This window comes from Arvicanthis niloticus, chromosome 2, assembly GCF_011762505.2.
Source record: "Arvicanthis niloticus isolate mArvNil1 chromosome 2, mArvNil1.pat.X, whole genome shotgun sequence".
Taxonomy (NCBI): domain Eukaryota; kingdom Metazoa; phylum Chordata; class Mammalia; order Rodentia; family Muridae; genus Arvicanthis; species Arvicanthis niloticus.
In genome coordinates this window covers 96177006-96200889 of record NC_047659.1, presented here as the reverse complement: position 1 = coordinate 96200889, position 23884 = coordinate 96177006, and the positions used below count along the sequence as shown (strand labels likewise).

Sequence of the window (23884 nt, the reverse complement as noted above, 5' to 3'; positions counted from 1 at the left end):
TTCATAGAGCATCCACCTCCAGAGATGGAGCTGCCGTAGTTGGGGTATCCAAACGCCCCGCCTCGGGAGGACCCCATCTCTGCGCCCCTAGGCAGCCGACGCTCCCTCCGCAGGTGGCCGCGCTGGAGCCCCGCCCCCGCTCGCTCCCCAAGTCGCGGGGCCTCGTCGGCTCTCGCGAGATCCGGGCCGCCGAGCGCTCGGGGCCTTTTCAAATCGCGATCCGTTACCGCTCCGCCGGCCGCCGCCATTGTAGCGCTCGGAGCCCTCAGCGCGGCCGAGGCGGAGCCCGCGGCGGGATGGCGGATGCCGACAAGCCCGAGGCGGCCGCGGGTGACGACGGCCCGCAGCAGCAACCGGCTGAGCCGCGGCGAGACCCCGGCGAGCCCGAGAAACCGCCGCGCAGCAGCGCCAACGGCGTTAAAATGTATTGTCTCCCCCGGGCGGGCGGGCAGGGCGGGAGGCGCGGGCGGCCCCGGTGCGGGAGCAGGTGCGGCGCGGGCGGCCCCGGCCTCAGGCACGCGGAAAACGGTCCCCTTTAAAAGGCCCGAGGCTAGCCTCATCCCCGGGGGAGGACCTAGGGATGACATCATCGGGCCTTTCCCCTCCCGGCCCGGTTCCGAGCCCCGGTGAGGGCCGCGTGTGCGGTGGTGGTTTCCAAAGTGTTAGAGCTGACCGAACCCATTGTGTTCCTCTTGATGGGCTTTCGAAAAAGGGGCACTTGGTCTCCTCCACCCACCCGGTGATGGTTATCGGCCGTGCAGGCGGCCTTTTTTTTTTTTTTTTTTTTTTAAAAACACAAACTCAGAGTGTGGTGGCTTTCATTTTACTATAATTCACTTATGATATAATTAAATTACCAAAATGTAAACCTGTGTTTGGCAAAGCTGGGAACGCAACCCAGGGCCTCGTGCATTCTATTCTCTAGGCAGGCGCCAGGCCACAGAATGACACCCCCAACCCATAAAATACAGTGTTTTTTAGAAGAAAACCCAAGGGTTGAAGGTTGGATTTGTCATCTGTGTCTGTAGAGAATTCAGTCGACGTTAATCCTTAAAATCTTAAGTTGTAAGACAGTAGGATAGGGGCAGATTGTGCTCACCTGCCTTTGTCACGTGGGGTGGTGATGTGAAGACAAACATTTTTTTCTATGGCTTATTCTGTAAAACTGAAGTTGAAAATATGTCAGCAATTTGTTAAAACACCCTTCACCTCTCAATTTTGCCTCAGTAGAAAGCAGTGAACACATGCTTCATTAAGTCAGGAAAGTTAAAATTCCTTTCTCTATTTTGTGTTGAAATACTTGAGGTAGTGATGGTACCGTTTGGACCAGTCTGTTGGAACTGACTGAATTAAGTTGGTTGCATATTAGATGGGATAGCTCTCCTCAGCTTCGTTATGACAGTCTTGCTCTTAGGATGACATCATTGGATATTTTCTCTTTACCACTGACTGTATTTAAGAGGAATTACTCCAGTTACCTGGGGCCTATCCTGAGCTTTATAAGTCCAGTGTTTGCTGTTTTTCTGATGCCTATATTTATTTTTGAAATGATAAATGTGGAGAGGCACCTTAGGGAACGTTCCATTAGGCGGAGTCCATTGTGTTACCTATGAATTGGCTAGAAATACCTTAAATATGGTATTTCTCCATCTATCTGGTGACTTTTGAACAAGAAGCATCTTATGAGCAGAACAGAATTTTGCAGGTATCAGGTTTGGAGGGATTGAAAGTCAGTGCAGTTAGCTCTTGGATGGAGAGTGTGCATGTATCTCCACCATCGAGAAATCAGAAAGCAAGTAAAGCCTATCTCTTATGCTGCCAAATCGTGTTTTGTTTTTTTTTTTTTTTTTTTACCAGAGATTTGCTATTAAAAATAGAAAAAAAAAATGGAGTGACTGTAACAATACAGTCAGCCTGCGTGTCTTTGGAATCTGTATCTGTGGATTTAATCGTGAATTGGAAATGCCCATATTGTATCTCTATGGAAAACAAGCATACATAAATATATGCATTGTTTTAGGTATTATAAGTAAGGAAGAGATTAAATAAAGTATGTGTGAGATTGTGCTCAAGTCACATGCAAACACTATGTATTTTGGGAAGAGGACTAGAGCATCTGTGGACTCTTATCTGTGGGGTGGGATGGGGCTGAGGGATGTCAGGTATGTATTATTAATTTGTATCTAAGCATGATTGTGCCACCGTTTTTTTCCTGAAGAAAATAACCATTGAATTCTATAATGTTGGACTTGTGAAGCTAGTATCTAAACCTCTATTAGACCCAAAAATATACTGTCTACAGTCGCATTGCAAGATGGGAAAAGAGGTGAGAAAGAACCATTTTCTAATTTAAGGAGAGAAAATATGGGGGAGTAAATACAGATTGTTTCCTTATTCTAATTCATTCTTTCCATATTTTCTCAGTGTTGAGTAGAGACCAATGTGCTTACTCTAAGGAATTTCTTACATGTCTGGTGGGCCAGCATGAGGTAGTCACTATGAATACTTAGGGCCTTAAATCTTACGTGAATCTACAGTGAACCTGTAGAGGTGGTTGACAATCCTAAACTTTGGGCTAATTACCATGCTTTTAATGATAAGTCATTAAAAGAATTTTGATAACCAGACATTGCTTTATAACATCCACTGCTTCGAAGTGAACCATGTGCTGCTGTTCGGATTGAAGTGACTTGTATTAAGTTAATTCACAGTCACAGCAGACTAAGAGTTGGCTGTCCTTTTCATCCTTGCACCTTACATTTTAAAGGATCAGTGATTATCCATTGAAGAAATACAGGATGAAATTTTGAGACCCTGAAACTCATGGAAAAGATTAGGTTGGCTTGTTCATCTTTAGACAGGAATTGAAGATCCTATTCCCTCTGTCTACACTCAAGTAAATTGAAAGGAAAGCAGTAATTTTCTTGTGACTCTTCATTAGTCTTGTATGATTACAGATGAATTTATAATATGCTATTTATAAAATATTCAGTACTAGGGTAGGGTGAAGTGATTACTAATAAAGCATCAGTTTTATCATGAGTGAAGGTCACAACTATGATGTTTATTCCTCAGATATTTTGATTTGCTATCATACAATGATTATTGTAATTGAACTAATATACCTGTGAGCTCATGTTGCTAACATCTTTTGTAACCGTTCCAAATATTTTACTACACATTGTCTCCAGAACTTGGTTACTGGAAGTTTATATGCTTAGGCAGACATCTCATTAGACTTGTGGTAATGATCACTGTACCCTGATGCTCTGAGTTTGGTTTTTGATGTCATGCAGTATTTGGTTTTCTGTGTTTGGCTTATTTCACTTAGCCCACTGTCCTTCAGGTTGCTGCAGATGGCAGGTTTTCCTTTTAAACGTGGGATCTCTCTTTCTGTGCCCCTCTGTCTGTCTCTCTGTCTCTGTCCCCCCTCCCCCTCCACTCCCCCCCCTCCGTGTGTGTGTATGTGTGTATGTATGTGTGTATGTATATATCTGGAATATATACATGCCCACTCCCACCTTTTCTTTAACCAGTCTTTCATCAGTAAGCAGACTTTTAGTTCAGTTCCTTATCTTAATTGTGAAAAATATAGTGAATATGAGTTCAGATAGTCAGATGGTTTTATTTTCTTCGTTAAATACACACACACAAAAATGGAATTGCTAGGTCATTTTATAGTTTGGTTTCTGATTATTAAGAAACCTTTAGTTTTTCTTTGGCCAGCCTTTAAGTAAACAAGGAAAATATCCTAATAATGTATTTTGTAATGAATTGTCTAAAGTATTGTAAGCAAATGTTTATTACAGTCATGTAACCTTCATTCATCCAGGTGAAGAATAGAGGAACTTATTGAGTACTTGAGAATTCTGTGTGTTTTCACAGTGAATTCATCCAGGGTGAGAATAGACAGGAGGGATTCTTATCAAAGACCAGATATCTTCTTACCTGACTTCAGACTGGAGACATTCAGTGAATTCAGTGGAAGCACATTATTATGCAGATTGTTCTTTAGAGGAATGAAGAAGAAAGGTTTGTTATGTCTGCTGTAGCTAGGAACCAGAGAAGAGGCCTTGGGTATTTTGTCTGCTTGTTTCTATTCTCAGAAATGCCACTTTATTCACACAGAAGCACATTCTAGAACAGTTGAGAAGACCCCTTTTAGATCATGCCATTTCTTATAAAAGAATAAGGTTGATAGAGAAGATGTTCCTGTCAAAATCTGAATAGCGGTGAAGCAAGTTTGGTACTAATGGTTCTTTCTAGATTGTAGGAACACTTCTCAAAGATGGTACCACCATCTGTTTAGAGTATGGATTCTGTTTGTTTTTGAGATAGGATCTAATGTAAGCTCTTACTAACTTGGTACTGTGTAGTCCAGACTAGCCCTCAGCTCTTTTGCTTCCATCTCTTTGAATGTTGGTATTACAGGCATGTATCACCATTTTCAGTGAGTTTGGGTTTGTGTCTGTGTATGTTTCTGTGTGTGAGCACACATGTATACTTCTGAGAGGTTTCTCATTGAACCTAAATCTTACTGATTAGACTAGCTTGGCTGACCAGTAAGGTTCAGGAATCTCCCATTCTCCTCTCCCAACCCCCAGCCCTACAGGAGTTACAGGTGTGTATTCCCATGCCCAGCTGTGGGTGCCCAGCTGTGGGTGCCAGAGATCCTAATGTTGGCACTCAGCTTTGCAAAGCAAGCACTTTACCAACCTCCAGAGGGTGGGTCCTTAACTGACAATTGAAGAATTACAACTTATCCAGCATATGGTATAGTTAGTTGCCATTCTAGATACAGGTGTAGATAACACAGAGGACATTTTCTATTCTTACAGACTTTATGTGCTTTTTTAAAATGTCAATCAATGGCCAGGAGAGTACTGTCTAAACAGTGAAATTTTCATACTAATGTAGTAAGAAGTTTGTTTCTAGCCTTCCAAAATTGCTTACCTTAGAACTTATAGCCTGGGTATGGAATTTGGTTTATTGTTAGAATAATCCATGAAATTTTTAAGAAATCTATTTTTTTACTTATTCTTAGAAATTTTGACTCATTAAAGTTTATAAAAATTTGCTTTTAAATTAACTTGTTAATGAAATTAGGTTGACTAAAGCAAGCCACAAATTAAATCTACTGTTGTTTCAATAATAAAGTTGCTTTTTAGTCCTAGGGAGATAGCAAGTTGAAAAAGTGCTTGCTTCACAAGGACCTGAGTTTGCTCTCCAGAACCATGTGAAAATAGTGGATGTGTGTGTGTCCTTGTAATTCTAGTGCTGGGGAGAAGGAGACAGGATTCCTGGGTCTCACCAATTTGGTGAGCTTCAGTCCAAAGACAGACACTATCTCAAAGGACAGGAATGATATTCCTGAGGCTGTCTCCTCCTCTCCATACATATGCTTACAGACATGCCTGTGCACCCCCACACACATGCACCTGTATATTGTTTTAAAAATGTAAATTATAGTTTTAAGTATAAATTCAGATTTTTTTTTAACATATAACCACGCCTGACTGGCTTGTTTTATTGAAGAGGGACATGGGTAAGAACAAGTAAAGACAGCTGGGACCCTAGGTTGGGAAGAATACCCTCCCCTCCCCGTATGCACCCACTGCCCCAAATAAAAAATAACCAACTATAGGGGAGCAGCCGAGACAGTGACGGGGAGGCTGGGAGTGGGCAGGGAAGGACACTTGGAATTGAGGGCAGCAGTGAAGAGACCATGCGTGTGCTGGGAGGGCCCAAGGTGGCGCTGGATGAGTCTGTCTTCCTTGTAGGCATGTATAAATATAAAGATAAGCCTTTCTTCTCCCCCCCTCTGCCCACTGCTGCTCGCCACCGTCCCAGCTCGCCTTTCTTCATCGTCGAAGGGAAGAGGGGAAAATCAAGTTATCACCGAATTGCGATCAGACCCACATCCATCAGCTTCTGGATCTTCTGTGCTATTACAGGATTCTTTAAGTGTTCGCTCAGAGCCTGGGGGTCCTTTTGCATCTGCTCCAGGATAAGCCTCATGGCTGGGTCACTCATTATCTGCTGCACCTCAGGGTCAGCCATGGCCCGCCGCTTCACATTCTCAGGGCTATCATGTCTGTTGTACTGTGCCATCATATAGCGTTGGTAACCATCTGCTGCTTCCTTACAGCTGGAGTCCAGGTCTAACGCCTTTTGGTATACATCCATGCTTTTGTATAGTCCTTCATGGCTTCCAGAGCAGCTGCTTTCCGTGTATAATCCTTGATGAAGGTTGGCTCTAGCTGGATGCACTCTTCACAGTCCTTGAGTGCCAGCTGAAACTCCAGGAGCTTGGTGTAGCAGGCAGCTCGGTTGCTGTACAGTTTGGCATCTCTTGGGTTCCTTTTAATGGCGTCTGTATAGTGCTTCATGGCCTGGGGGTAGTCCCCTTTCTGGAAGCATTCATTGCCCTTGTTCTTCTCCTCCAAAGCCAAGTCAGGGTTGATATAAGCCAGTCGTTCTTGTTCTTTCAGAATCTTCTTTGCCTGCTGGCACTTCTTGAGCACATCTGGGGTTCGATGCTCTGCCAGAGACTTGTTGTAGAAATGGATAGCATCCTTGTACCTTTCTTCTTTGAAAAAGGAATTGCCAGTTCGGGCATAAGCTTTGGCAATCTGCCGGTAGTCCTCTCTGTTCTCTCTGCCCACTTTGATGGCCTTCTCACAGAGCTCCCGGCATTTGTTGTAGTCTCCCTTTTCAAAGTGCACAGCTGCTTGATTAGTTATGTAAGTCATATTGGTAGGGTCCAGTTCCTTCGCCTTGTCATAATGCTTCAGGGCCTTGTCAAAATCTTTCTTGTAGGCATCATTTCCCAACTCCTTTTTTTTTAGTGCCTGTTTCTTATTCTCTGGAAGATCTTCCATTGGTTCTGGCTTGGCCTGCTTTTTGGGAGGAGGTGGGAGTAGGCGTGTTGCTGCCTCTTCCTCTTCATCCATACTGTCCAGATCAACCCCAAGGAGAATACTGAGAGTAGTCATGACCCGGGGGTCTTGTAGTTTCGTGCCCAGGTCTGAAGGCTTGTTCTGTAGCTGCTCTATTAGTTCCCTGTAGGTGGGATCACTGAGCAGTGTCCTTGTCCTGGGATCATTCTCCAACTTCTGGTACAGATTAGGCAAGTTGAAAGGATTCATGAATTTCTTCTCTGCCAACCTGGCCTCCATGTTCTGCAAGCCCTCCTTAAGCTGCAGATTATTGGCTTCATGTTTTAAACCTTTGTAGGTTCTTTTGGCTTCTTCAAACTGGTTTAGGAACTCAAGGGCTGCTGCTTTTCTTGAATAACCCTTGCCCCAGTCAGGCTTCAGGTCAGCAGTCTTACAGCTGTCCTTGTAGGTCTTCTGGTAGTCTCCTTTCTTGGCGTAGGCTGCAGAGCGATTGCTATAGAGCACATGGTTCTGGGGAATCTAGTTTAATTGCCTCAGAGTAGCACTGTAAGGGATCATCAATGTTCCCAGCACTCAGGGCCTTATTGCCCTTCTCCTTTAGCTCATTCACCTGCTCCATAGCCTGGCCCGGAACCCCATTGAATCAAATTCATCCGCTCTGCGTTCCCAACCCCACACACCGCCTTCTGGAACCTACCTTCAGATTTTTATCTATAGGGATTACTTTAGATATATACTCATATCTTATTTATTCCTATATTGGTATATGGCATCATAATAGTTGCATTGTGATTGAGGTCTTATAAGTTAATTTTTCCAAGTAGGTCCATTTAAAAAGACTGCTAGATCCTGGCTCATGATGTGTTTAATTATTTCCTCTCTTTTCAACTCTAGTCTTTCATTATAGGTAGTATTATTAATAAAGCAGATACAATTCTATGAAATGTCCTATCTTATGTTCAACATGAAGATATATATAAGGATGTCTTTTAAATTTTCTGTGTTTAAGTAGAGAATAGATAAAACTCAACATACAGTGTATTAAATAGGCAGATAGATGTGACTCTATATTTAGATTCTGGTTTTAAGGGAAGGAGAAAATTCTAGGGAAAATTGGTTACTCTAAAAGTTTTTCAGATAATCATTGATTCATCTATTTGCTTTTTTTGTGGGCTAGGGTGGGGTAAGGGTGGGGACAGAATTTTGACTATAGTTCTGGCTTGGTTGGTGTCATATAACTTACTATATAGACCAGGCTGTCTTGAAACTTGTGGTAATCTTGCATCTGTCTCCTGAGTGCTGGAATTATAAGTATGTGCCACAATTTTTATAATATGAGCTAGCTTTTAAAATTTAATTTAGTTAAAACATTTTTAAGACTTTTTCTTATATTCACATTTTTGTGTGTGTTGTGTGTGTATGATGTATGTGTGTGAACTATGATGTTCATATTTATATCAGAGGACAATTTGTATAGTCAATACTCTCTTTCCATCTTTAACATGGGTTCTGGTTTTGAGTTCAGGTCATCAGGCTCCTGTAGCAAGTGCCCTCTTGTTGGTCCACATTGGGCTTTAGAATTGAATAAAGCTCAGAAAGTTAATTCTTCCCTAAATGAGATACTGAGATAATTAACATTCTCCCTCCATAGGGTCTGTTAATATTTATTAAGTAGTATCATGGGAAAAATTGTGTTTGGAGATGCTTACAAGTATTAACATAGAAGAAAAATGCCAACTGTTAACTGAGGAATTAAAACGCTTGGACAATATGGAATTCTCAGGCTGACTTCCTACTTCTTTGCTGAGTTCTAGCTTAATTGAGAATTTTGTGAAGTGACAGATGACAGAGTTCTATTCTTAGACGTTCAACTAAAGATGCTTTTGTCTGTCTTCTAATTCACAGGGAGAATGATGAATCAATGAAGGAAGAAAAATCGGATTTAAAAGAAAAGTCTACAGGAAATAAGAAGGCCAATCGGTTTCATCCTTATTCAAAAGATAAGAATTCGGGTACTGGAGAAAAGAAAGGTCCAAATCGGAATAGAGTGTTCATTAGCAACATCCCCTATGACATGAAGTGGCAGGCTATTAAAGACTTGATGAGAGAAAAAGGTAACAATTTCTTCAGTAACTTACTGTTGTACTCTGTATAGGAAGGGGGGAAATAAGCAGACTTTTTATTCCTCTTAGCCACACAGACTCAAAAAAAGAAAGAGAGACTTTTCTTTCTTGACATGTGAATTAACCTTTTCTTTTTCCTTCCACTTGGCAATGTCATTACAAGGAAGTATGGATAAATGAAGTATTTTTCTTTTTGCCATTTTAGTGGGATAGTGAAGCCAGCATCTGCATGCCACCAAGAATTTCGTTAAAGTGATTGCTTTGTCTTGTTGAAGTTTTTTAAAATAGATTTTAAAAGGACTATTGCATTAGTTAAGCAATGCATTTAGCTTGTTAATGTATGTATAATATGGTCGATTTTTTTCCCCCCAAAGATGTTTTTGGTGGAGTCTGGAATCTGGCTGTGGAATTCATTTTGCTTGCCTTGTCACGACTGCCATGCTGCTGTTCTTGCAGTTCTGTATAAATGTGTCACTGCTGCTGCAGTTCTGTTTTCAGAATAACTGAAAACTTCATCTTCTACACATGCTTGGTTTCGGGGGAAAATAATGTCAATACTTGATCTTGTAAAAGTTAGTTCTGTTAGTTCTTGAAAAATTGAGGTTCAACAGTCCTGCAAACTATCTACTTGGCTTTGAGGGCGATCTTCTAATAATTTTTTTTAATTGCATTGGTGTATCTGTTGTAAGGTGACAACTATTTGACTGGTTTTATTCACTGACTATTTAGAAGTGTGTGGCTTGCTGTGAAGCATTACTTGTAAATTTAGTTTACTGATGGCAAACATGATTGAAGACATTCAGGTAGGAAGTCACCTTAAAACAGCTGTTGTGTGTAGGCTGACCAAAGTTATTTGAAAAGTGCTAACGTTGTTAATATGATAGGCTGAGGGACCATTTGTATGTATATGTGCATTTGTTCACCAACCATACCATGATGGCCAAATATGATCTGCAGTATGAATTGGGTTAATATGGTTGTTAGCTTTTTTAGAGAATGTGGATGAGGTAATTTCTGAAAATTAGTTAAATTTCTATAGCTATTGATAGGAGGTATGTTGATGTGGTCCTGATTGCTGGTGAATAATAGGTGCTTTTCTGTAGAGTTGTGCACAGGTGTGCAGTAAAGCAAGATACTGGTGTTTAAATGTATTGTTTCTTGGTATCTTCCTTTTGTATGTCTTATGTAGTTGGTGAGGTTACATACGTGGAGCTCTTTAAGGATGCGGAAGGAAAATCAAGGGTAAGTGCTGTGGGCCATAATCTGCTCGAGGTTTAAAAGTTCCTCAGCAGTTTACTTTTGTATAATACTCTACCAGACTTTTGGAAACTTAAGTTTCATTTTGTTTTACTTTAAGATTTGAGGTTTTATCCTAGCAAGTCTGACATATGCCAACCTAACTAGCTACCTGAAAGGGATGGGTTTTGTAAATGCTCATAAAGGGCATTCTTTTTTTTAATGCTTTAATAGCTTTTTTTTTAGCTAATAAAATTTTAATATTGCTTTTTGTTGTATTTTGATGATTTCAGGGATATTTTAAAAGTCACTGAATTGATAATATTTCCTAAGAGTTTCATGAGAGGCCTGTGGCTTAAAGGTGTTAATTTAGAATATACTTTTGAAACTTTTATTGAAAAGCTTAATTTGTTAGCCTGCAGGACCATGTAAGAGGCAGTGCTCTGACCAATTGGTATGAATGATGTCTATGACTAAGTTGACCTGGAAGGCTGATGATAGATTTTGATTTAGCAGCATGAGTATACTGAAGAATATAATGGAAAGTTCTTTAACAGCGTCTCATCATAGTCACAAAATGGTTGGGTACATGAGAAATACAAACTTTGTGATCACATTCAAGTGGCACCTTGAACAATAATCACAGGAATTATTTTTTAAAAATGATTCTGTAAGTTTCTGTAGCATGGTTAATTTGTTTTACATGCTTCCAGCTAGATGCTTCTAAATTGTGTGCAGCCAGTTTTAATCTAATAGACAACTGTATTAAAAGTAAAATTCATGGGGGCTGGAGAGATGGCTCATCAGTTAAGAGCACTGGCTGCTCTTATAGAGAACTTGGGCTCAATCCTAGCACCACATGGCAGCTCACAAGCATCTGAAACTCAAGTTCCAAGAGATCTAATACCCTCTTCTGGCCTCTGTGGGCACCAGATTCACATATTGTGTATAGCCATACATGCAGGCAAATAATACATATAACATAAGAACTTTAAAAACTCATATTTATTTGCTACTTTAATTAGACTTTAAAAGTATATTGTACACAATATATCTTGAAATATTTTTTACTGTGTAAGAGCATGATATTGGAGCCTTCAGTTTCTTCCTTTACTTACTGTTGACTGAATTCATACAGTGGTACTAGTTTTAATTTTAAGAAAAATCATCTGAAAGTAAATGTATTCCAAGCTTGTAACATGTTAGATGGATTTAAAAATTTGTTGAAAATGCATGGTCACTTGCCTGTTACATTCTGGAGGTGTACAAGAAAAAGAAAATGTGTTCTTGATTACTTTTTAATGACTTAAAAATTAGAGTTTTCCATTAAATTCATCTACTGACCTAAAATGTTTTTTTTCTTTTGCATATATTGACAATCTGCTGGATACAGGGTTGTGGGTAAGAATTTTTTTTTAAGTATCTTATGTTAAATTAATCTTGTGAATGGGAATAAAGAAATCTTTGTACATAAGCATTTCTTATGTATTTTCCCCTATTAAGCGTGGTTGAATTCAAAGATGAAGAATTTGTAAAGAAAGCATTAGAAACTATGAACAAATATGACCTTAGTGGAAGGCCTCTGAATATTAAAGAGGTAAGTTTTTTTTGTATTTGCAATTTAAATATTTAATTATATGAATATGCTTCCTTTGATTTTTTTCTTCATTTTTTTCCTCATGTAGCTATATGACTGCTTTTTTAAGGATAGATATTTATTAAAGAATTCTAGTTTGTGATTATTTTACTTAAGAGATGATTTGCTATTAATCTTTAAGTTATTCTTTATGTTTATTTAGCTTCTAGTTACAGATAGATAGAAGTCCTCAGTTTAAAATAAAAATCAGGACCCAAAAATGTAGAGATGGTAAACTTAAGGTACAGACTTTATTTGCTATAAACATTTTCAGTTTTTAGACTGTTTAATTGAAAATTCAATAGGTATTGTAGTTGATTACAGGTTGCTTGAAAATACACATAGCTTGTGGATTTGAATAAGATTGATATTCATCTTTAATAAAATTTATATTCTATAAGATTAGAATTTAAGAACCATTATAGCTTACTGAGATGTGTAACTAGAACTTAGAATAATCTGTAACGGGGATTGTAGTATAAAGTGACAAATGATCAGAAGGTACTTTACATAATAGCACATACAGGAGTAGTTGATCATGGTAATAATTAGCTTGAATAACACTCAGTTTCATGGGCTCTTTTATTTTTATGTTGTTTTGCCATATTAGTTTGACCGTAGACCCACTTGTACACATATCCTTGCTAAACTGTATTGAAAGAAATAGGCAATGTTATTTTGAGTCAGAAATGTTGAGCTAATACTGATGCTATTCATTGGCCGGCATTCAACCAGAGAACAGTGATTTTTGAGTTCTAAGAATTTAATTTTTTAATTTTGACTTTAATTTTTTTTCCCTAATCTGCTTTTATACTATTTTAATTACATGGAAGTATGAAGGTCAGTTCTAGGTTGAGGAACTAGCAATACAATAGATGGAAATAGTGAAGGAACAAGCAAGACGATAAACCCAGATAGTCAAAGAACAAGCAAGGGAATACACAAAGTCGCATTATCACTCTTGTGATCACAGTTTCTAAGGGCTTATCAGGATGACCAAAATATCTGAGAATACTTCCTTGTCCTAGCCCAAAATCATTTTCATGCCTGAAATTACTTCTTTGTTCTAGCCTAAGATTTAGATTTCTGCTTGCAAGTACTTCTTTGTTCTAGCCTAATGTCAGATTCCTGACTGAAGCCCATTTCCTTGTCCTTGGCCAATTTCAGAATTTCTGCCAAGCAGCCCCCAAAAGCTCTCCACATCTCCCCCTTTTTTATTTCATAAACAAGAGTTAGCCTGTCTTAGGTTGTTCTGCCAAGAATGCCTTCCTTTAGTCATCATGGAATATGCATTACCAAAAGCAATGCATTTCTGTCTTAGGTTGGTAAGGCTCCGTGCAGAATCTTACCTGTCCTTGGCTTGCCAGCCTGTTAAATTAATAACCCCGTCTGGGGGTCCATTTTCAGTTTCAAGCCATGTACTTTGCCACCAACATGGTGATGTTGTTAAAGACAAGGTTTAACATGATGGGCAGGGATAAAAGTATTCCCAGGACAAAAAGAGATAGCATGGTCAAGCTATATATGCCATTTTTGAAGCTTGACCAAAATGGAAATACTGACCTCAGGTTGTGGATAATTTTATCAGCAGTATCTGCAGCATCTAAGCTCAGCAGAGCAGCATTCTTTAAATTCATAATCTCACTATGCAAAGTTAAACATCCAGAGAGGTGTTAGAATTATGCCAAATACTCTGCAAATGTCTTTAAACTTTTTCCTAATCATAATGACGATCATTGTAAATTTTAGAAGTAACACAAATTCATTGGTATTTGGTATGACACTCGAGATGGTTCCTTTTAAACTCTGAACCTCCTTCCAATAATTTGAAAAGGATAAAGAGCATCAATCTATGTTCCAAACACCTATTCAAATCCTCTTGAATACTCAACACATTGGTAACATTTTTTTTTGCTAAATGATTAACAAAAGTAGCTGTCTTAACCTCTCATGTTAAAGCAATTGCAGAAGCAGTGTTGCTAACTTTTAATGTAATTAAAGCTGTTATACCAGCAATAATCAAGCCCACTACCCTCTTGCTTCTGCTTAAAGCCTGACTCACTTCTAGTGCTTGCAAGCTTTTTGCAGAATACCAAGGTCCTATAATACAGGGCAATAAAACAAAAGCTGGTTAATAAAGCCCCATAACAGACATGTTAGGTTTCATCACACTAACACAATTAGAAAGTATACAATCAATACAACTTACATTAAATACTGTTGAAGAAACAAAAGTAATTTTAACTTGACAATTAAAAGAACTGTTACATGTGCACTAACACTTTGTTTGAAATCCAGATCCTGTCCCAACTTTATCTCTTTCTAACATAACATCATAGAGAACTGCCGCTAACTTCCAAATATGTCTCTGAAAATGTCCAGAACCAGCCTTCCAAATGAAGACTGTTATTTCCAATATTGGATTGATTTCTAGACCAATCCATGATTGAGTCAGAATAACTGGTCACATTTAAGAAAAATACAAGAGCCATTATAACTTCCCTTTTTGATTCTCTGTCCCACACGGTCTAAAAGCTTAAGGCAAGGCAGCTTGTCCCATCTGGGATATAGGCAAGCAAAGGTGGGTCAGGAATGTATGTCCAATACAGCTTCCTAGTCATCATTGTCAGGGCACTCAGCATGCTCACAGGTCAGCATCATTCTTTGTCCCAGCATCAGCATGTCTCACCAATCACTCTGGCAGCCACCATGCTCCTTCAGCATCCTATAATCCTGGTTGTGTTAGAGCTCCTGGGAGTCCAGCCTCCTCTGGGTATTGTGGGATTAGGTGTAGAGCTGGCACCCAAGGTCTGTTCAGGGAACTGTCGCAGACTGGAAGGAGACTTTAGTTAATTTATTATAACCCCACTGATATTTAATGTGACTTTTATGAAGATCAAATGTGATAAATAAGTTGTAGCTCACAGTCTGTCAGTAGAAAAGCTAATTGTATATTGTATAACCTTTGTTAAGTTTCCTTGTCACTGAGATAGAAATACTAGAAGTCTATGTTGGTGTTGTAAAAACTCAAAGTGTTACTAGTTACTATACTTGTGATGTTATGGAAGGCTGTTAGCACAGTGCTTAAAATCTTCCCGCTCTATCATAAATGTAGCTATAAAACTGTTCTTGTTGGTGATTGTTGGTATCTTGTTCTTTAGTGTGATGATAAGTTTCAGTGCCTTAGTTCCAAGAATATCATGTATCCTACATTCTTTACTGGAATTAACTTAAAATTTCTTGAATCTTCATTGATCCTGGGATTATAATTATTTTAAAAAATTGTTAGAGATTTGGTAGGGAATGTTTAAATTTTGTGGTTGGACTAGTCATTTATTTGGTGCTTTGTGCATATGCCAGGACTTAACTTTAGAAAAGTGCAGCATCCTAAATAATTTGTTCCAGTTTATAATCCTCTAATAATTTGATGATCATAATTTGCAATTTTATGATCCTGTTTGTGTTCAGAGGAAACAAGTATTATAATAAAAGCTCCATGTTTATAGTATCTTTCTATTTTTAATTGACAAAATTGACTGGGTGTTAGAGGCTCAGGTCATGTGATTGTGTTCCTGTAAGTTGCAGTATATTGAAGATCTCAGATCTATTGTTGAGACCCCAGAATAAAGGTTTAGGATGACTCTGTTTTTAACTATTTTAGAAGGGGAAATGGGGTCAAATTTAGTTTTACTAAATAATGATTTATTTAACTCCTTAGCTAATGTTTAACAAAGGCAGTCATTTTCCTAGGAATGTCTGATTTACAAATCAGTGGCTGATAAAACTGCTGAGGACTTCTTACATAGTTATCTAATGAAGGTGTGTTTGCAGTGTTCCATAGCAGCTTTTTAGTATTCTATCCAGTTATATGAACATAGGAATTGTACGTGTACTAGTAGGCATTAGCATAAATAGCATTAGCAGTTAGTGATTGGCAGGCTGGACAGCAAGTGGAAACAAGAGTAAAAACTAAGATTATATGTGATTTGTGTGTGTGTTTGTGTATGTAATATCTATTTGTTTACATGTGACAAAGCAAATATATTCTTAACTATTCTTAATTATTATACAAACAACCTGTGTATTTTAATAGTTGAAGGACCTCTATTTTTCTAATCCTCCTAACCACTTTTTCAGTTTTGTGCTTGTACAAGTTTTTCAGTTCTCAAACCTGAAACATTTATGACTGTCTTACTTTCTTTTCTGGATGCTGTGATAAAATAATAGAATAAAATCAACTTATGGGAGAATTTATTTTAGCTCACAGTTTGAAGGGTGATCTATCATTGTGGGGTATTCAAGGCAGCAGGAAAATAGCTGAAACCATTAGAAAGCAGAGATATGAATGTATGTGTGTTCCACTTATTTTCTTCCTTTTATACATTGCGGGATCTAGTACAGAAAATGGGTCTGTTCACAATAAAAAGTAGTTATAATTTGTGTAATCAAGGTTATTCCCTACAAGTATGCCTAGAAGTCATTCCTTCTGCACCCCACAATTCTGAGTCTGTCAGGTAACAAGCAGATTGAGCACTAAGCATCCTGACTACTTATTATAAAGTCTCACCGCATTCTCTGATAACATGTATTCACTTCTATAATCCTTTTAATTCCTTTATCATGAAGAAACATACTGGAGTCCAGCATATGTTTATTCTCACATTCACTTTTTTTCCTTTTGTCATTCTAGCTATGTTGGGGAATTTATTAAAGTCATCTTTCCTTATGTACTTTTTAAAATCAATATTTACAGACTGAGATAGCAGAGAAGTTTTTGATGAATATTTTCTCAAAGAATTTTATACAGTTTATTTTGGTCATAGACTCCAACTCCTCCCAGATCCATTCCTACTCCCTCACCCTCCCAATTTTCTGTGTTCCTCCCAAATAGCTTTTAAAACCCAAGTCCGTTCATCTCTCCCCCTCCCCCCCCCCCCGTGTGTGTGTGTGTGTGTGTGTGTGTGTGTGTGTGTGTGTGTGTGTTGGCGGGGAGGGTGGCATCATCTGCTGTTACATTGTTGACCTGCCAGGGACCACACCTTGAAAGAAAACTAGCTCTTTCTTTCCCAGAAGCCACCAACTGCCAGTAGATGCCTGGAAGGTAGGAGCTCTGAGTCCCTTTTTGCTCCATGTTAGAATGTTGGCTAGTCTGATGTTATGCAGGCAAGCATAAATGCTGTGAGTTCATAAATGAGAAAGTAGAATTTTTGACATGATCATTTGCATACACATGATGGTCCTCTTAATGTAATTTTATTTGTGTTGTTGATCTTCTACCTAGTGGAATGAGTGGTGAAGCACATTTGTACTTGCCTTTGATTTGTTTTAATAAAGAATATTTCTTTTAAAAGTTAACGAACTTACATATATTTGCTATAATTCTTTACTTGGACACTTGGCCTTCTGCTGTCTCCTTTTCCCATCACAAGTTCTTTTCATTGTTTAGGAAGCTAAGAGATTATACAGTGCGTTATTGTATTTTTTTTTCAGCAGTCACGTTAGCCAGTGATAAGAAACTTTCCTCTATCTCAGTCTACCTGAGTTTATCGTAGTGTGTTCTAGTGTGTTCTATAGTGTGTGAGAGGTCAATCCATAGGTTTTTATGGGACTCACTTTCTTGATAAAAATAGCGAAAAAACCCTTAGTCCTCACAGATATTAATAGTTTGGTCCAGATGGTTTAGCTCTTGTCCAACTTCAAGCCACTTGAATTGTATATATTCAGTAATGTGTTTGCTGGCAGTTAACATTCACTACACATTATAGGATCCTGATGGAGAAAATGCTCGCCGGGCACTGCAGCGAACAGGAACATCATTTCAAGGATCACATGCCTCCGATGTGGGATCTGGGTTGGTGAATTTACCACCTTCCATTCTCAATAATCCAAACATTCCTCCCGAGGTTATCAGCAATTTGCAGGCTGGTAGACTTGGTTCTACAATTTTTGTTGCTAATGTAAGTTTAAGCTATAGTTTAAGCTTCTGTTGCTCTGCTACTTAACTCTTATCATGAGATTATTTTGTTACATATATGCTGATAGGTTTGTAGATCATTGTTTATTTTTAACTTAAGTAAACAAAAGTCATGATTATGTTAAAATTAAGCCTAATTTATGTAAGTAATTTGAAGTTAGATTCTAAATACAAGTAGCATTTTAACACAACTGTGGAAATCATAGACATTGAGCAGTTTTTTCTTGAGTCAGTTATGAGTATTCTTATTCGGTAGTTGAATTTTATTTTTGTATTTCTCCTGTTTGGAAATGCCTGTTGTGGTTGGTTTGCCATTTGTTTTATACTCTTGAAGTCTTGTGAAATGGACCATGTTTTCTAAAACCTGATTTTTTTTCTTAGACATAATAGATGCCTAAGTTTCCCATGTACAGAACAGGATTAAGGAATTGAAAGATGATTTTAGGAGTTTAAATGAAGATAAGAAACAAGATAGATGTAGCTGAACTGATTTTAAACAAGACCTTTTTTATTTCAACACTGTTGGTATATTGTTGAGCAAAAATTACAGTTTATAGATTTATGATATTAAAAAAGAGTATTTTGTTTTTACAATGAAAGAAAGCCATTTGATAGGAATTTAACTTTATGCATTCTGTGTTAAGCTTGACTTCAAAGTTGGTTGGAAGAAACTAAAGGAAGTGTTCAGCATAGCTGGAACTGTGAAGCGGGCTGATATTAAAGAAGACAAGGATGGCAAGAGCAGAGGCATGGGCACTGTCACTTTTGAGCAAGCAATCGAAGCAGTTCAAGCAATTTGTATCCTGATTGTATTTAGCATTAAATGATGTTGGTGAGGCTCGATACCTTTGCACAGTTGTTGTTCATGTTATATAATGTCACCTCATTTAGAAATGTAGGCTTTTGTCTAGTCCTTGAGGACTAGAGTCACTCAAACTGCAGTTGTTCATGTTATTCAGGGCTGATAGGAACTTGTTTTCTGCTGACCTTTCCTGCTGCTGGACAGTGTGTGTGTGCATACTTTTAACACGTACTCTGTTGTATGTCAGTGCAGTTGCCGGTGGTAAAACCTAGTTAATTATGGTTAATGAAGTTATACATCAAAGGGAGAGACTAGTATGAATAAAGTCTAATGATGTTAAGATAGTAGACAAAGTTTCAGACTCTTTAAATATGATAATTTGTACAGTTTTATAGTCATCTTAACTGGCTTTCCTTGACTCAATCAACAGCCATGTTCAATGGGCAGTTTTTATTTGATAGACCTATGCATGTGAAAATGGTGAGTTCCCACTTCTTCGACCTTAGTTACTAATTGCTTCAGATCTCTTCCTAACATAACAGCTCTCGTTAGCTGTTTTTTAACTATATGTATAATAAACTTCTTTTTTTTTTATTTTTGTAATTAGGATGACAAATCTGTCCCTCATGAAGACTACCGGTCACATGATAGCAAGACATCACAGTTACCACGTAAGTAAAAGCTCTTGTTAGAAAACAGCTTTTTTTTTCCTTCATTATGTATAAAGCAGAAGTCTGTTTTTATGCTTACATCGAAGTTTGCTCACTCTCTGAGATTAGTTTGGGATTTTGGACAGTGTGATTCTTCTGATTATGTGAAGACTAAAAAGAAATATGGGACTTTTTAATTAATTAATTTTTTGGCCTACTAGTTATGAATTTAAATGTATTTGGTGAGTTCATATACAGGAAGGGGGGAAATCCCTATAATTTCACTATAGATATGCACTATTTTTTAACATTTTTATGTATATTCTTTCCCTGTACATATGTGTATATATGTATGTGCATTTAACTAGTTTCAGAATACTATATAAATTATTTAGAGGTTGGACTTAACATTAAATGACAATCAGTTTTTCATGTTGAAAATTCTTTCCAGATATTTTTATTGGTGTTCTATAATCATTTTACTGATACATGTTTTACATGTTTTAATCGTTATTTCTTTAATAGTCAACACTGTGATGCAATTTCATGAAAATATTTCTTAATAATATCTCTGGAACATTCAAGACCAGCTATCCTTCTATGTACTTAGCCTAAGTTTTAACCTGTCTTGAAGAGAAAAATATAATAACCAAGCTCACTGTGTGTTGGCTCTCCCAGCCAGTCAGCTTTTACAATGCAACCGATCTTTAATCTTAAGTTATCTACTACTCTTCCATGTCCCTGATCCAGAATAATGTATGTGTGTATACTGTGGTAATTATTTGTTGAAATCAGCCAGCAGGTTGAAAGGAACCTTAAAAAAAATATCCACCATAAATGTTGGAAGCCATATAGGATATAGCTTGGTAATGTCTGTTTGCAGCATTGTTTACTATTCTGGGTAAAAGTTCTGTTAAAGATTTTTATCCCTTCCCAGTGCCATGTTTTTGTGCTGCTTGATAAATACAGGGTAAAGCTGTGTGTTAGAGTCGGGCAGACATCTGAACAGTATTCCGGCAGTCACAGACACATACAATAGACAGACTGTAGATAGTTCAGTAACCACAAACTACAGGCAGATGGAAGATACAGAGACAAAAGTGGAAAATTCTAATTTGGGTTTAGTCTTGGTCAAATTAATCCAAGAGGAGGGCTGTTTTTTATTCCTTAATGTGAAGTGATATGTTTTGGTGTCTTTGAGATTATCTTAAACGTGTTACCCAGTACAACAGAGTAAATTATACTTTTCATAGAAAAATATTATTTGGGTTGGGGATTTAGCTCAGTGGTAGAGCGCTTGCCTAGCAAGAGCAAGGCCCTGGGTTCGGTCCTCAGCTCTGGAAAAAAAAAAAAAAAAAAAAAAAAAGAAAAGGAAAAAAAAAAAAAAAGGGAAAAAAAAAAAAAGAAAAATATTATTTTCTTTAGATGTCTAAGCTTGGTGGCACAGGCCTGTGATACTTAAAAGACTAAGGCAGGAGAATCTAAAGTCTGCCTCACTCGGAGAGTGAGTTCCAAGGCAGCCTGGATAACTTAACGAGCCCTGCCTCAGACTGAAGAAGTATGAAGGCTAGATATGGGTTCAGTGGTGGGAGTTCTCACCCACAGTGGATAAATAAGTCCCTGTATCTAGCCTTGGCACCAAAACCAAGATGTCTGTCAAAGTGGTGCTGGAGTGGTGCTGGTATACTTTAGTGATAGAGCCCTTGATTAGCATGCATGAGGTCCTGAATTCAATCCCAGCACTGAAGACAAATCCTGGAGGAGTAGATTTAGATTACAGATTGTCAGTATATGCCCACTAATTACTCTATTCCAAAGCATTACAAAACAGCAGTGTAAGCACTCCATGTTTGCTGTTGCCCTTGGAACATTAGTGGACATTGTTGTTTCTCTTTATGTTCTTTCATTATTATTACTAAAGTTTTTAATGAAGTACTTTAAACATGCAGACAAAAGTAAAATTATTTTATAGCTTTCATATGCTATATATTTATTGGAGTTTTAAAAATTAGATTTTACAGGTAGACCTGAGATGTCCCACCTCCATATTCACCTCTCAATGTGTTCCCCACCTAGAGGGGACAAGGCATGAGTAGGTTTGTTATGCAGATTTTAGTAATTTACATATCCATAAACATAAAGAATAGCTTTACTGAATTAAAATTCAGTGTGATACCATATGTTATTTCATAGTTCACTGTGTTTTGTTCCTGATTCTTTTTTTATTGGTAAAGCTGGTAGCTTCATTTTAATTGATGCTTCATGCATTTTTCTGGTTTTTAGATTAATTTTCATTTTAAATTATTAGAAGTAATACTGGATTGTAATACTCTTTAAGAATTACCTGGTTTTTTGGGGTTTTTATTTTTTTTGTTGTTGTTTTTTGTTTTGCTTTTGCTAGAATTTGTGTAAAATTGTCCTTATCATATAATTTTGGGAAAGACTTATTTAGTCGTATTTTCTATTGCTGCTTTTCTGTTGCTGCTCAAGTTAGTTTTGGTAACTTTTTTATTTAAGGATTTTCCTCATCTTTGTCTATCTTGAATATTAACTTTTAAAAAACATTCATTTATTTTGTGTGTTTGTGTGTATAGGGGGTGGGTGTGCTTGTTCTGTTGGGAGATCAGAGGACCACTCTGACCAAGTCTCAGGTTGTTGGGATTAGCAGCAAACACTGTTTTGGTTTATTTAATTTTTACTTATTCACATTACATTCTGTTTACTGTTCCCCACTGGTCACCACCCCACCACACAGACCTTCCCTCATTCTCCCTCCCCTTCTCCTCTGAGGGGGTAGGAGTCCCCCTGGGAATCCCCCTGGCACTTCAAGTCTCTGCAAAACTAGGCACTTCAAGTCTCTGCAAAGCTAGGTGCTTCCTCTTCCACTGAGGCCAGACAAGGCAGCCCAGCTAGTAGAACATATCCCAGGTACAGGCAACAGCTTTTGGAATAGCGCCTGTTCTAGTTGTTGAGACCCACATGAAGACCAAGCTGCATATCTGTTGCATATGTGCGGGGTGACCTAGATCTTGCCTGTGAATGTTCTTTGGTTAGTGGTTCAGACTCTGAGAACCTCAAGGGTCCAGGTTAGTTAACTCTGTTGGTCTTCCTGTGGAGTTCCTATCCCTTTGGGGCCTGAAATCCTTCCTCCTATTCTTCCATAAGAGTCCCCTAGCTCCGTCCACTGTTTGGTTGTGGGTACACCTCCTCTCCCACCAAACCATGGCTCAGTTGAGCTTTATTTAATTTGCATAGCATTGTCTTAAGTATTTACCATATTCATAGTTATATTTCCTCTTCATAAATATTTTATTTTAATTTATTTTGTGTGTGTGTGTATAGGTTGGTACATGTGAGTTCAGTCCCTTAGAGACCAGAAGAGGATGTTGGATCTCCTAGTGCTAGAGTTACAGGTGGTTGTGAGCTGTACAGTGTGGGTGCTGGGAACCAAGGTTGGGTCTGTGCAAAGGCAATGCATGTTCTTAACAGCTGAGCTGTCTGTCTAGCCAAATACAGTGTCTTCATTTAGTGGCTCATTATCTCTAGAAACTTGTCAGTTTGTAAATGTTTGTGAAGAATAGAGGGTTTTTTTTTTTTTTTTTTTTTTTTTTTTTGGTCAGTATATTTTATTATTTCTTTCCTTCCTCTTTCTTTAGATTTAGTCTCTCTCTTTTTTTTTTCCCCTAACTCTGAGTTGGATATGTATTTCACTAGTTGTCAGCCTCTCTTTTTTAATATAAGCAATTAGGATTGTAAATTTAGCTATTGTACATAAGTTCTTCTATGGACTTTTTTAGTGTAGTTCAGTTTATAGGTTACCAACTGTCGGCACCTCTCTGTCCAGCAGAAAGAAGGCACGACTCCGAGTTCTTCCCCAAGCAGTTTATTCAGGCTCTTGATATAAAAAATGGCTGGCTCCCTTCTCCTCCCGCGTCCGGCTTATATCCCCTTAAAGCCAGCCAACAATTCTCAGCCACATGGCATAATGCTACGGGTGCTCTACTAGTGAAAGATGCATATTACTTATACATTCCTAATAAGGCTTGTTTATCGGGGTACAAGCAATCGCCTGGCTGCTTGCCAGGTGCCATCTCTGGGAGTGGCTCTCCACAACCAACCACTACAGTTATTCTTGAGTCTTGTATATTTAAAAATACAAGTTTTGAATTTACAAATTTATGAATTCTTTACTTCATACTAGTTTTTAACTTAGGTTCAATGTGGTGAACCATACAGCATGGTTTATATGATTGTGATTCATTGTGTGACATTCTTAGAATTTTGTTGTGGGTGGCCTACCCATAGGTCTATTTTTTTTATAAGTCTTCTGTGTTTTTACTAAGTTAAGTTTGTTGTTAATCATTTAAATTGTCTTGTATCCTTTCTCTGTTTTTATATAATCTTATGTAGTTGGGTTATCAGTTACTGAAAAGTGTTTAATGGTAAATTTTTTCAGTAAATTGATAGATTTAGTCACTTTTTTCTTGTTGAAAATATTTTGAAATATTTTTAAAAATTTAAATATTTTGAAAATATTTTAAGTTAGCAAGTACACCCAAGATTA

General features: G+C 37.9%; 2 protein-coding genes and 1 pseudogene across 5 annotated transcripts in view; 1 reads left to right on the top strand and 2 right to left on the bottom strand.

The window, feature by feature from the left end:
• Positions 1-177: 177 nt before the first annotated feature.
• The window catches only part of Myef2 (myelin expression factor 2), a 39301-nt gene continuing 15594 nt past the window's right edge, over positions 178-23884 (top strand). For 2 of the 4 annotated variants that reach the window (XM_034494163.2, XM_034494161.2), the window contains exons 1-9: positions 178-424; positions 8805-9013; positions 10212-10264; positions 11652-11659; positions 11762-11855; positions 17660-17851; positions 18513-18666; positions 19101-19150; positions 19278-19341. In XM_034494163.2, the coding sequence (XP_034350054.1) occupies positions 297-424; positions 8805-9013; positions 10212-10264; positions 11652-11659; positions 11762-11855; positions 17660-17851; positions 18513-18666; positions 19101-19150; positions 19278-19341 (952 nt within the window). In that variant the 5' untranslated portion in view covers positions 178-296. The remainder of the gene's footprint in view (positions 425-8804; positions 9014-10211; positions 10265-11651; positions 11660-11761; positions 11856-17659; positions 17852-18512; positions 18667-19100; positions 19151-19277; positions 19342-23884) is intronic. The other 2 variants (XM_034494164.2, XM_034494162.2) reach the window with 1 other exon arrangement.
• On the bottom strand, positions 5495-7562 carry LOC117702908 (stress-induced-phosphoprotein 1 pseudogene; annotated as a pseudogene).
• The window catches only part of Slc24a5 (solute carrier family 24 member 5), a 48584-nt gene continuing 39127 nt past the window's right edge, over positions 14428-23884 (bottom strand). Inside the window, exon 10 of the mRNA XM_076929667.1 lies at positions 14428-14726. Coding sequence (XP_076785782.1) covers positions 14620-14726 — 107 coding nt within the window. The 3' untranslated portion in view covers positions 14428-14619. The remainder of the gene's footprint in view (positions 14727-23884) is intronic.